Raw genomic sequence first — 14,224 nt, 5'->3', positions numbered from 1 at the left:
TTCAGGATGTTTAAGTGAATTACTCAAAATCCATGGTCTGTAATTATTTTAAAACTAGTTTTGAGCTGAAAAAATGTTAAAATCCAGAGCCCAGCTTATTAATAGTTTACAAAAGGTCACTTTTGTATTGCAACAAACAGAAATCAGAACCACAAAGGTGTATTTACCAAAAGCCAACATTTGTCCTCACCTTCTCGGCGTGGCTCTTTTGTCACCTTCTCCTTATACAGTGCTCCTGTTTCTTTCTCCTTCTGAAAGCGGATCTGTAGCTGTTTGATCTCTTGGTCATAGACTTGCCACTCTGGGACAATTCGAACGGCTGCTTCTAGCTTGGGCTCTTTGGTCATTGGATTATTACACTGTGAAAACCAAAATAACATACTTCAGCTGAGCTGAAGAAAGGGCATTATATAGAATTCAAAGATGTTTCTGTTCTTGGATGACAGGTCCAAACTGGACAAAAAGAACAATATGGAGGAGCCAAATGATATATTAGCAGAAGTAAAAGTAATACTCTCACTGATTGTAAATAGTGAACATAGCCCCATCAGACACTAAAGGATTTGGTTTCTCCTGCAAGCAGAAAAGAGAGCTGCTTACTGTAAGATGTTCTGCAGTCCCTAAACTATACAACTGTAGAGCAAGAGTAAATAGGAATCTGTGCATTAATAATTATCTAATCATACATCACTCTGGAATAAGGCACAGAAAAGAACCACAGATAGCTTACCAGATCAATCGTTTTTGCCCTTTTTTTGGAGGCGTCATCACACCATGTTTCACACCAAAGCCATTCTTGAGGGAGTGATTTAATTGGCACCTGATGGATCATGTTATTGGGCAAATCCTGTTTGGCAAAAAAATAAAACACAACAACCAAAAGTTCTGGGGGAAATTTAAATAAACACATAGCAAATTACATAACACATACCAATCACAAATTTTAGAACTAAAAGGGTCTTTACCAAAAACCTTAGAAAAGCTAAAATACTTATTTATGGTGTTTTTAAAATCCACAAGTTTAGATGATCCATAAAACATCTACACATAATAAGCACCTGAAAACCTTTAGTTTAAAATTCACAATAACCTGTACCTAGACTACCCACCATGAGGGCAATTCTAAGAAAAATACTACTCCTTTTTGAAAGTTGACTAAAAATAGAGTATATTTCTTATATTTCGCAGTTTTACTTAAAGGTAGCTCTGAATCCACCCTTCCTGAGGCCTGATCCCAAATGGATTAAGCCCACATGTTTTCTAGACAAGTGTACTCTATGATTTGAAGCTTTTTTCCCCAAGAAATTTTTTGAGTTTGATACAATAAAATGTTCCATTGTCCTAAGACACAAACAACCAATATAATCCAGCAATTCCACTTCTGGGTTTATATACAAAAGAATCGGAAGCAAGGACTCAAAACAGGTACTTGTACACCAATGTTCAAAGAAGCATTATTCACAATAGTCAAAAGATGGAAATAAGCCAGATGTCCATCAACAGATGAATGGATAAACAAAATATGGTACAGACATACAATGGAATATTATTTAATCTTACAGGAAGAAAATTATGATATATGCTACAACATGGATGAAACTTGAAAACATGCTAGGTGAAATAAGCCAGACACAAAGGAAAAATATTGTATGACTCCAAAAATATTTAGAATAGGCAAATTCATATGGACAGAAGATAGAACAGAGGTTATCAGGGACTGGGGGGAGGTGAAAGAGGGGTTTTTGTTTAATGTGTATAGAGTTCCTAACTGGGATGATGACAAAGTTTTGGAGATGGACAGTGGCACAACACTGTAAATGCACTTAATGTCACTCAACTGTACACTTAAACATTATTAAAATGGTAAATTTTACATTATGTATATTTTACCACAATTAAAAATAATAATAAAGGTAAAATAAAGACATTTTCAGACAACAAAAACTGAAGAAAAACTGTTATTAGTGAACTCACACTGAGGGAAATTAAAGGATATTCTTCAGGCAGATGGAAAATGACCCATACAGAAGCCCAGAAATGCAGGGAAGAATGCAGAGTAACCAAAAGGGTACCTATGTGAGTATATCTAAATCTAAATAGATACTGACTGTACTAAACAAGAATAATAACTTCTTCTGAGGTTTAAAGTGTAGAGCGATCTAAAATATACAGCAATAGGGCATTTAAGTTGGGATGAGGATAAATGGAGTTGAGGAATTCTAGAGCAGGGACTGCAGCAAGGAGCATGCTAGGAATGCAGATTCTCAGGCCCAACTGCATACTTACTGAACCGGCCTGGGTGAATGGGGCCCAGAAATTAATGCTTTAGTAAGTTCTCTGGGTGATTCTTTTATATATACTAAAATTTGAGAAGCACTGTTCTGATGTTTTCACACTGTGTGGTAGATGGGTAAAAGATGCCGATTAATATTAGCCTTTGCAAAATCAGAAATGCATACTATAATTGCTAGGATAATCATTAAAAGAACTGTAAAAAAGCATTAGCTTAAGCTAATAGAGAGAAAATAAAATTAGAAAAAACTCTCAATCAATCTGAAAAACTGATTAAGGAGAAAAAAGAAACAGAACATGTAGAGTAAGCAGCAGTAGTTTAGAAAAGCCATTTATCGATAATTATATTAACTATAAATGGACTAAACATTCAAATTAAATGACTGTCACATCAAATAAAAAAAAAAGGAGCTATTTGTAAGAAACAGAACTAAAATGTAAGGATAGAGAAAGAAAATAAAAGGATTAAAAATTATCATGTAACACTAACCAAAAGGAAAACTTGTACAGCTGCACTAATATTAGATGAAACACACTTTAAGGTCCAAAAAGAAAAAAAAAAAAGGTATTACCAGAGGTAATAAAAGGTTAATTTGTCTGAAATATATATATAACATCTAAATTTTTAGCCACTTAATAAGTCTCAAAATACATAAAGCAAATTTGACAAAACCAAAAATAAGAAAGATTTCACAGTACAGAAAAAGATTTTTAACAAATCACCTCCAGTGATTAATAAAAAAAAAAGCAGACAAAAAAACACATAATAACGTTACTAAACTTGATATAATAAGCATATATAGAAGAATATTACACCTAACTGCAGGACAAAAAACTAGATGAAATGTTTAAAAAAACTAACCATATCTGGGTCAAAAAGCAAGTTTAAATAAACTTTGAATTCCTGAAATCACACAGAATACATTCTCAGATCACAGAACAAATAAGCCAGAAATTAACAACAAAAATATAACTGGAAAATCCCCATGTATTTGCAATTACTTCTAAATAACTCATGAGTTAAAAGACTAAAAATAATGAACTAAAAAACTATTTCAAGAAATAAGGAAAAAAATCAACAAATTAAATAAAGTAAAAGAAACCATAAGGAACAGAAATTAGTGAAATAGAAAAGAAACACTATAGTCAAAATGAAAAACATTAAAAGCTGGTTCTTTGAAAAGACTAATAAAACTGATTAATTCTTGGGGAGTTGATCAAGGGGAAAAAAAGAGAAAGCACAAATAAACAATGCCAGGAATTAAAACAAGGTTGGGGGAGAAGAAATCAGTACAGATCCTACAGACTTAAAAAGATAAGTGGTGTGATGGAAACATTCTGGCTCTTGACATTTTTCAAAACTGATTAAAAAGTGCACTTAAGATCTGACATGTACTTAAACGTGTCACTGTATGTAAATTATATCTCAAAAAATGAAAAGATAATACAACTTAGTGACAATATATGTTAGGAAATTTAGATGCAACTTAACAAAAATAGTGATAAATGAATAGAGAATGTCAGCAGTCCCATACCTCTTAAAGGAATTGGAGTCATAACTGAAACACACAGAAATCTCTATGTGGTTACTCTAGTGAATTCTACCAAACATTTTAGAAAGAAATATGGCCAATCTTACACAAACCAATTACAGGTAAATGAAAAAGAACAAAACCTAACTCATTTCATTAAGCCAACATAGCCTTGATGCCAAAACTTGATAGGGATATTATAAGCCAGTGTCATACAAAAACATAAATGCAAAATTCTTAAACAAATACTAGCATAAAGAATCCAGGAATATATAAAAAAGGATAATAAATCATGATATTATATTTTAGAAATTATATTATGTAATTAACTATATTACAGAATAAAAGAAAAATCATACATCTCAGCAGATGTCAAAAATGTATAAAATTTAACACAAGAGATTAAAAAAAGAGTAGCAAACTAGGAATAAAAGGAATTTCCTTAATCTGAATGAGAAGTATTGACAAAACAACTATAGCAAACATAATACTTAGTGGTGAAATGCTGAAAACTTTCCTTTTGATTCAAGAATGTCCACTATCGACATTTCTACAGAACAATGTGGAAGCCTTAGCAAATAAAGCAAGAAAAATAAATCTTAAAAAATGTAAGATTGGAAAAGAAAAAGTAAAACTGTCATTACTTGTAGATAATATGATTATGTATACAGAAAATCCAAAAGTGTATACAGATTGGCAAGGTAGCTGAATACAACAATGAACAAATATCAACTGTAATTATAGATACCAGTTATAAAAAACAAAAGTTTTTAAAAGTAACTCTAACAAAGATGTACAGGATCTCTACAAAGAAAGTTACATTACTGAGTGAAATTCAACACAACCCAGATAGAAAATCCTAGCAAGTATTTTTTCCTCCTGAACTTGACAAAAAAATAGGAAATGACGGTTGCAAATCCTACCTCTCTAATAATTACATTAAGTGTAAATGGATTAAACTCTCCAATTGAAAGCCACATGAGATGCCAGCTCACACCTACCAAATTAACAGACTGACAATCAGTATTGTTCAAAACATAAAGCAACAGGAATTCTTATATGGCCAATTGCAGTATAAATTAAAACTAGTTTGGAAAACTGTTTGGAATTATTTAGTAAAGATAAAGATACACAAATCTGATGATCAAGCAATTGTACTGGTAGTTGTACACGCAATTGAAATATATGTACATGTGTACCAAGACATGTGCATGAATGATCACAGCTACATTATCCACAAAAGAGAGAAATGGAAAACAACCCAAATGTAGAATAGATAAAACAAGTATCACTACACACAACAAAATGGATGAATGTTACAAACATAAATGCTGAACGAAAAAAGTCAGACTTGAAAGACCTCATCTTTTATGATTCCACTGAGATAGAAAGAAAAAAAAAACAGGCAAAACTTAACTACAGTTTTTAAGAATACATGTTTAAGCAGTAATTCTATACAGAAAAGCAATGTGATGATTACCACAAAAGTCAGGATGCTGGATACTTTTGTTAGAGAAGAGTGGCTTCTGGATAACAGCAATGTTCCTTGAACTGGGTGGTGGTATGTGGACATTTGCTTTGTGGTCATTCATTGATGCATATGAATATGTATATATTTGTATATTTTTGTTTTGTATAGTTTTCTTCATAGGTACTAGGCTATATGTCACAATAAAGGTTTAAAACTGTTTACAGTAGACTTTAGCAAAACAAAATATGTGTAACTAAAACATTTAAACTATAATCTCACCTCTGAAAAATGTTTAGTATTAATAAAATGTGGTTCAGCTAAACTTAAAAAAATCATAATTTCTGACACAAAAAAAAGGGATATTGTGATACTATACTGTATACTGTGAATGCTGAGGTAGTTAGCTCCTAAAAGAAAAGAAACAAAGTGACCTAGTAGGCAGAGAAACAAATTTAGCAGATTAGCTTGGGGACAAAATGAAAAGATATAGTAATGGTTCAGAGAGGCAGCATTCTCTATCTCTCTTCCCAAGCCAACATCAGGCCTATGACATTTTTTACTAGTATGTTTTCTCCTGAGGACAGATAAAAATGTCACATACACACATACAAAATTCCTTTCAATGAAGAAACAAAACACTGTCCCAATGAAAGAGAGAACTAAGCAGCAAATAATACTTCATTTTCTGACACAATATTGTATACTCATCACTGAACGTGTTAACCAAAAGAAAATAGCCACTTACTTGATCAAGATTTGAAAGGCTGTTAGGATCCTGACTCAAACCTTGGTACTGTCCTCTGAGTCTGTCACCAGCAGCTATTTTCCTAAACTTCTTCAGATCAACAACATACAGTGCACTGGATAAAGAAGATCCATTTGTTATAACCATGGGTTATGGCAGAAAAAATAACTCCACTGAACAATGGAAAAGGTCACCACTAGGCAATCATTCTGGTTTCTCCCTGAAAAGGTAAGCTGAGGCCCTATGGTGGAGCAGAGGGTCAGTATGTGCTACTTCAAAGATAGCTAAGAAAGTTCCTACAAACCCCATATTCTGCCACTGCAGGCTCAGTTTGTCACTGTTTCTTATTTAATTGCCTTCTGAAGGAAATAATCTCTGACAAATGATTTCTAGCAAAACTTAGCATATTAGGAAATAAAAGCTTTAGAAACTGCTAAATAACCATTAGTCAGATATCCTGATGATGTCAAATGTTGCAGGAAAACAAACAAACAGTGTTATTATTCTTTTGGACCAATAAAACTGAAATCACCATACCCCAACATTTATCTCTGTATATGCTGCTTCCTACAGGTCTCCCTACCCTCCAAATCTTCCAAATTACAATTTGACCAGAGAAGATAATGTTCATTAGAAAAGCAACAAATGCATACATAGTTTGACCTAGGAGTTATGCTTTTAGGAATTTATCCTGGAGCTAAACAATGTATTTAGTTATTCACTGCAACACTGTATGTCATAGCAAACGACAATAAATATAACATTTATACTCCAATAATATGTAGATGTATAAAGGAATAAGGTCTCTGTGTACCTATTAATATAAATGACAAGATCTACTAGAGATATTAAGTTAAAAAAAGTATGGCACAAAACTGTAAATAGAATGGTATATTTTGTATAAAAAAATTCATCATATTTTGTATAAAAAATAATTCATAGCTGTTTATGTAAGAATTAAGAAACCCTAGAAGGACACAGAGTGAATTAATAGAGGAGGTTATCTGTTGTGAGATGGAAAGTAGGTGGAAGAGAGCCAGGATTGAGAAGACTTTTTTTCACTGTAAATTTTTATAATTTTTATTTATGAACCATATTAATATATTAACTATTCGTGGTTTTAAATATACAAAATTAATTTTAAAGAAAAGTAAATCAAAAAACTGTTAGGAGTACTCCTTTTTCAGTACCTGATATGATACTTTCGCCCAGCTAAGTGACTGGCCCAGTACCCTGATTTCCAGAACCTGTAGCCATCCATCTCTCTTCGGCTATCACAGAAAGGGGTATAACCATAAGGGGCACCGTCTAAATTGAAATCTCTTAACTCTTTCAGATCTGTTCGTACAATCTGGAGAAAAGAAGATCACAAGTCATTTGTTCAACAACCATGCAGTAGCAGTTTCCTTAAAATAAAGCGTGCCTCACTGACAGCATAAGGGAGGGCAGCTCGGTGGTTAATGGCAGAGGCTCCAGCAGGAGACTCAGTTTGCACCTGGATTCCTCCACTGATTAGCTGGCTGCCCTCACTAACACGTAAGACGCTTAGCATAGTGCCTGGCATACAGCAGTCTAAGTATTCAAAACGAGTAGAAATAAAAAAAATTTACATTGTTTAGTTTCTCTGTGACTTAGTTTCCTCATCTGTAAAATGGAGAGCTCACAAGGCTGTTAGGAAATTTATGTGAATTAATGTATAGACATATGTGAAACAATGCCTATTTTTAGTTTGTATGCAAAATGAATTAAGATACAAATTACACATAAAGTAATGACAACTATGTAAAAGAGGCATAGAAAAAAATATGAAAAGGAGATACATCAAGTGCAAATTTTAGAAGTGATCACATCTGGATGATAACCTTTCCATATATTCTAAATAATGTAAAGTAAGCATGAACTTTTCCAATTAGAAAAATAAAATCATTCAAAAAGGAAAAAGAAGCCTAATGACTTTAATACAAACTTTTTAAACCTGGCCTTTAAGAGCTTACCTGATCAGCATCCACGAACAGGAACTTGTCAACAACTAATGGGAAGAGCACATCCAGGAAGAGAATCTTGTAACCCCAGATGATACGCTGCTTTTCAGTCTGTTGATGAAGCCACCGGGGCCATTTGTACTGAACAAGCTCATATTGGAAATTGTATTCATTTGCCATATAAGGTATAAACTCCTATTTTTAGATATAGGAAACAACAAACGATCATTTACTTTGAATAAGAAAAAAGACTTCATAATATAAGTCAACCACCATGATTACGGCACAAATAAAACACATTTACCTTACCAATGGTCTAATAAAAAAAAAAAAACCTGACCCTGAATCATTTGTGACTACATAAAAGAATACATATAAACTTTTGTCAAATCCTCCTTCATGACTTTTAAGCACCACATGAAATGACAGAAATCTTTAAGTGAAGGCTTTTAGATAACTAATTGACATCTCTGTGCATGTGTGTTTAAGGGAAATGAACTTTAAGTTCATTTGTCTAAACTTGATCAGTACAATATTTTTTGAGCTTGATTTTAAGCCTTTCTCTCAGCTAGGTCTAACCCAGGGAATGACATGACAAACACAGAAAATCTGTGTTTAGAAACACAGATTCTAAATATACAAGTACCTTCAGGGGAACCAGGAGTGAATTACTTATCTAGAAGAGTTATTACTGAATAGTTAACAGTTATTTAGTAAATTCTACAGAACAATAACAAAAAAGATGCAAACAAATCAGTTTGGATAACAAATACTAACTGATATAAATAAAGCAGAAAACTTTCCAAGTGTGTTGTTTTGTATAGATGAAGCATTACTTCTATAGAGCACTGGGTAGTTGGTCATGATAGAATTATCCTACTCACTAGAAACCAGCACCGTGCTTTCTAAATAAGCTAGGACATACACACTCAGAGGAAGAGAATGTTATTCCATCAAAGTAAAAGATATGGACTCTCCTCCTATGTTATCTAAGCTTCAAACAGGATATAACTTTGGGTTCGGTTTTATAACAACTGCTCCTCCAAAATACACCAATTTGGAAGAGTCATCAAGACAGAAATATGCAACTGAATCAGGGTAACTTAATAAAAGGAAATTTTAAAAATTTTACAGATAACACAGAAGTAGTAGAAAGTAGATTATACTGCACATATCTCCTTAATAAGAATGCTTTCCTTTTCCCCGAGGAACAAACCTTAAACGTGGGAGACAAATAATTCTTCAAGAACCAGAATTTTACAGGAGTCTTGGTATTCTTCAGTACTGATAACATCATTATGCTGTCAAAGAAAAGCAAATATTAATAATCTTCCAATGCTTTTTAATCTCGACAAAATCAAGCACAGCAAATAAGACCACTAAATGTTCTTCACAGCAGAACTCAATCAGGCAAAGACAGACTCTTAGTCATGGAAAATTACTAATGGATAATTATACTTACTCCTTCTTACAAAGTTATCACTGAGAAAGAGTATTTCTCACCTATAAAAATATATCTCGCTGATAAAGGCAAATATTTAATTACGTTACATGTTTAAATAAACTGCTTCATGAATTAATATATTAATTATGATAAAAATGAATAATGAGGTTGTGGTTAACTAATTACACCACTCTGAAAAGAAAATCCGTAAAGGCCACAGCAGCTCTGTGTAACTGCCTTGTCTCCCACAGCCTGTACTGGAGAAGAGCAGGGAGTGGTAAGGGGATGGCAAATAGTTTCAGGATTCCCCACTTTGAAAACAAACAAAAACATATTTTGAGTCAAGAAATTTACTTAAATTCAGTTGTTACTGACATCTGACATTAATATTTTAGGTCAGATATTGTTTCATGGAAATAGGAGGCCTAAAACATGAGTAAAATGAGATTTTGATTATTTGCTATACTAGATTTATGGTAGAAAATTAAAAGTAACAAGAACCCTGGAATTAGGAAAGTCACTCTCAGGCAAAGGCACCTTCCTGATCACTGACCACGATGCGCTCCTGAGGGCCTTCCCCTGGTGACCACTAAGTCATCCAGCCCTAGCCTGTGGCCTCTCCTTGGCTCTGGCTTTGTGATGTCAGGACAGTCCCTTCACCGTCTGAGTCTCAGTCTGTCCATAAAACACAGAGGTGTTCTTATGTGAGAACTAAAATCCCCGCTGGCTCTAGATCCTATGACTCTTTAGAAGGCAGATGTAGGGCCCTGTTCCACTTCTATTCTCTACGGTAACCTCCTAATTTATGGTTTAAGCAATACTTGGTGGCCAATTAAATACCACTATTTATAATGTGCACACACTGATATTAAAATTTATAGCCTTGTAATATCCACACAGATGTATTTATTATATAGCTTGACTTCATGCTGTTGGCCAGATCAAAACAAATACAATTATATATGGTAATCTATTCACAACTCTCAGAGTGCTTCAAATACACAGAATGATAGCAGAATCCCATAAAACATTTACTCTCTAAGCATACTGTAAGAAATTCATTCATATATACTGAAATAATCAATGTGACTAACCGAAGAAATCTTTCATAGAGATGACCAGATGCAACAGAGAAAATATTAATTATGTCATCCTTATCTTGTTTCACTTCCTCAGTCTTCTGTCCTCCTGTGAAGCCCCTATAATAATAAAGGTAAAACTAAGCACACGTGAAATGCTGGTAGAGACACAGTCCTTTAAGGGGATAGGTAAAGAGACGGTGTTTTCCCATCCCTATTTCTTCCCTAGAAGGTGGTGCAGAGGGAGCAGGAAGGAGGCATCCCCTCAAACCCACGGAGAGAGCACAAGACAAAACCATCTCGCAGGATATGAAAGGATGCTTCCTACAAGGCACCACATGGCTTCAGGAATAGATGGAAAACAGGCTATTATTCCACAGAATGCACTCAATATAATGGAAAGTAAACTGAGCAATTATCAGTCAGCCCTCTAAAGGGCAGGCACAACCCAACAAGAGTCAAGAAATAAGAGACAGAAATAGCTTTACACTGAGATGGCATTAACTTCTTTTAGTCAGTTAGTGGAAAATACTCAACTATGCTAAATACACGTGCAATTTTTTGGCTGTACAAAGCAGAATCTGAAAGGCCCAAGACAGGATTATTATACTCAGAAGAAGGGAAGGATGGTGCTTATATCCTAACTTTCCTTAAAAAACATTACTTTTTAAATAATGCTGATTTACCATTTGAAGGAGTCCCAAAATCCAGATTCGTTCTCATTAGTTCCATCACTCAGCAAGTCTTCATTCACCATGTCTGCTTTCTTCTGAACCTGCAATCACATGTGATTGATCTTATTCCTCCTATTGGGTTTAACAGGCAATAAACTGATTTTCACTGGATGCACATTGTGAGCACTGCCAATGACAAGGAATTAATTCTCTCACAAGCAGGTACAACCCACTCAGAGGCTAGACGTAGTCAACAAATGTATCTTCATCATATCACACAAAACCTTAAGTGAGAAGACAGTAACCTCTTTTAATTAACAATAACTGTTTTGAGTTTGAATAATAGGCAAACAACCTCAAATACAACAGTGTAAGAACTATAGTTTGAGTAAAAACAAAGTACCATTCACCAAGCTAACAACTAGTTCTAGGTAAAAACTGTAGCCTACATGAGTTCTGTCAGGAAGGAGCCATTTAATGTCAAAGCGTTTTTTCAGGATTTACTAGTACAAAGACAGGTTGAATTTTTCTACAGTGCAAGGATCATTTTTCTGTTCAACCATATGACCTGCTTTAGATTTTACTGTGTATAAGGATTACAGGCATACGTCAAAGATATCGTGAGTTCATTTCCTGACCACCACAATAAAGCGAGTAGCTCAATAAAGCTAGTTGTAATCTTTTTTCTGATGGAGAGGGTCTTGCTTCAATTTGTAAAAAATGCAACGTCTGTGAAGCACAATAAAGAGAAGTGCAATAAAACAAGGTATGCCTGTATTTACTCTGTAATATCTTTTACTTGAATTTAAGATACTAAGAAATTTAAAATTCTGAGAATAGGAATTAGAAGTGAGAAGAAATTAAATAGGGCTACCGTTTATTACTATTGTTGAAATTTTCATTGGCATTCTCCCCAATTTTCTGAGAATAAAATCATTAATAATACTGTGAATTGTGGCTATAGAAGCAACATATCTATGAAAACATTTCATCTAAAAAGAGACTTGTATTGCTCATTGAGATTATCCAAAAGATGAATAATTAAGAATCCAACTCTCTCAGCTGAAGAAAGCCATTATTTACAAAAGACATTGCACATTTAAAGCAGCATTCCTATAAACCCTATAGAAAAATTCCAAAGGTGAATTAAAGTCTTGAACTGGTTTCTTCCCTCCACTCCAGCTTTACTAAGAAATAATTGACAAATAACATTGTATAAATTTAAGGTATACAATGCGATAATTTCGTATACACATATATTGTGAAATAATTATGATAACAGCATTGTTATTTGAGTTAACACATTCATCAACTCACATAGTTTCAAGATACATATTTTTAGATAACAGCTACGAGTAACAGAATACTGCTATTTTTATTAGCTATAAAAGAGGGCTGCCTTCATATACCAAACTCACCTTCACTTTAATAATTTTGCTCTTGAAGTTATTGAGTACAACAACAACTTCATCAGCATCAGGTGGAGAATCTGTACCATCATGGCTTAGAGAGAAAAGAAAGGGAGAGAGATGGATATTACAAACTATAATTCTCAAAACGCAATAAATGATCTGACATCAATCCACCACATTTTTCTATCATTTTATCATAAAGAAGTTTTTCAGAACAAATTATTTTATCACAACCTGTAGGAAGCCCCTTCGAGCTATACAGAAGCACTTGTCAAAATCTCTACCCTTTAAACATTGAGCATTCCAATCGGTCACAGCCCAGACTTCCTTCGCGTCTCCCTTAAATTGCCTTCCATCAAGTGAGAGGTTCCTAGTACTGGCGAGCACTTATCTGCCATCTGTATTCACGAGGTCTGAGCCAAGCCGAGCACCTTCAATAAAAGAGTGCCCGAGACATGGGCTACTCTGCATAATCTCTGGAAACACATCCCTTCTGTTCTTTAATGGCAAGCAGCGATGCATGTGGCCCTACTTCAGAGTTTCATAAAGGTATCCTTCTGCCTGGAGGCACTCCATCAGCCAAGTGTAGGCACTGAACTCAATCTAGTATCTATACTCTGGAAGAAGAGCTATAACAAGCTTTATCTGCAGGCAGATGGGGCAGAGGAGGAAAAATATTTCCCTACTAATCAACTATAAGGCCTAAAATTTCCAGCCACTAATTAACACAGTGTTAATTGCAGAAAGCCATGATAAAATATGAATTCACTGGATTCAATGTCGTTTCACAGAGAGCAGTTCTCAGGCAAAGGTAAGATTCTGATGGGGGAGCAAGAGACACTCCAAAGGCTAGGAACATCCAACGGGAAGCACAGGAGAGGGGAATACCAGACCACCAGGGACAGGGAAGAATGGCCAGGGAAAGGGCACATAGAAGCAACAAGGTTTAGAGGGCGACAGATAAACTTATGACAGATTAAAACTCTATAAAACCCTCTTTGAGAAAAACATCATTTGGAGGCAAATCTACTATTTGCAATGCAGATACTGTTATAATACAAGAGTCTTCTATTTCCTGGGTAAGAAATATGCAAGAATTCACACTTCTTTCACATGTCAGGTAAGACCCTATGGGAACTAATATGAGAATATAATAAGAGGGTGTTTAAACAAACTCTAATGGAAATAATTCCCTAAATAAACTGACACGAAGTCTTTTCACATAGCTTAAAACTAATTTAAACAGTGTTAAGCAGAATTTAGACCACACCTTTTTAAAAGGCAGTATATAGTTTTTAAACTTATAGTCATTCGAAGCAAACCTTAAACCAAAAGCCCGGCTTCTGATGAAGTGCTTTGGGAATGCTTCCATCCCACTATGGCCAGGAAGGGCCAGTGTGAGCACCAAGGTTTCATGGCTGAAGCTCACGTGTACTGTGAGCCTGCAACTCATTCAGGGTTGAGAAATATACTGTCTGGGTAGAAAAGTCGGACCATTCTTCAATTCCTTTCTCCTTTCTTAAAATGACTCAATTTCTCATCTGCCTATGGTTTTCATCAAGTGACAGATGATTTGATTCTGTGATACTGGTA

General features: G+C 34.4%; 1 protein-coding gene across 6 annotated transcripts in view; it reads right to left on the bottom strand.

The window, feature by feature from the left end:
- The window catches only part of UGGT1 (UDP-glucose glycoprotein glucosyltransferase 1), a 118,231-nt gene that overhangs the window by 15,976 nt on the left and 88,031 nt on the right, over positions 1-14,224 (bottom strand). For 5 of the 6 annotated variants that reach the window (XM_039850215.1, XM_039850237.1, XM_039850222.1 and 2 more), the window contains 9 exons: positions 12,638-12,722; positions 11,232-11,320; positions 10,561-10,665; positions 9,239-9,323; positions 8,035-8,217; positions 7,231-7,391; positions 6,041-6,155; positions 731-847; positions 191-359 (listed from right to left, as the gene is read on the bottom strand). In XM_039850215.1, the coding sequence (XP_039706149.1) occupies positions 191-359; positions 731-847; positions 6,041-6,155; positions 7,231-7,391; positions 8,035-8,217; positions 9,239-9,323; positions 10,561-10,665; positions 11,232-11,320; positions 12,638-12,722 (1,109 nt within the window). Of the gene's footprint in view, positions 1-167; positions 360-730; positions 848-6,040; positions 6,156-7,230; positions 7,392-8,034; positions 8,218-9,238; positions 9,324-10,560; positions 10,666-11,231; positions 11,321-12,637; positions 12,723-14,224 lie in introns of all 6 variants that reach the window. The other variant, XM_039850230.1, reaches the window with a different exon arrangement.

Source organism: Pteropus medius, unplaced genomic scaffold (assembly GCF_902729225.1).
Source record: "Pteropus medius unplaced genomic scaffold, Ma_sr-lr_union100, whole genome shotgun sequence".
In the NCBI taxonomy this organism is placed as follows: Eukaryota; Metazoa; Chordata; class Mammalia; order Chiroptera; family Pteropodidae; genus Pteropus; species Pteropus medius.
The sequence above is the reverse complement of the archived record's forward strand: the minus strand, read 5'-3'. Positions and strand labels throughout refer to the sequence as shown.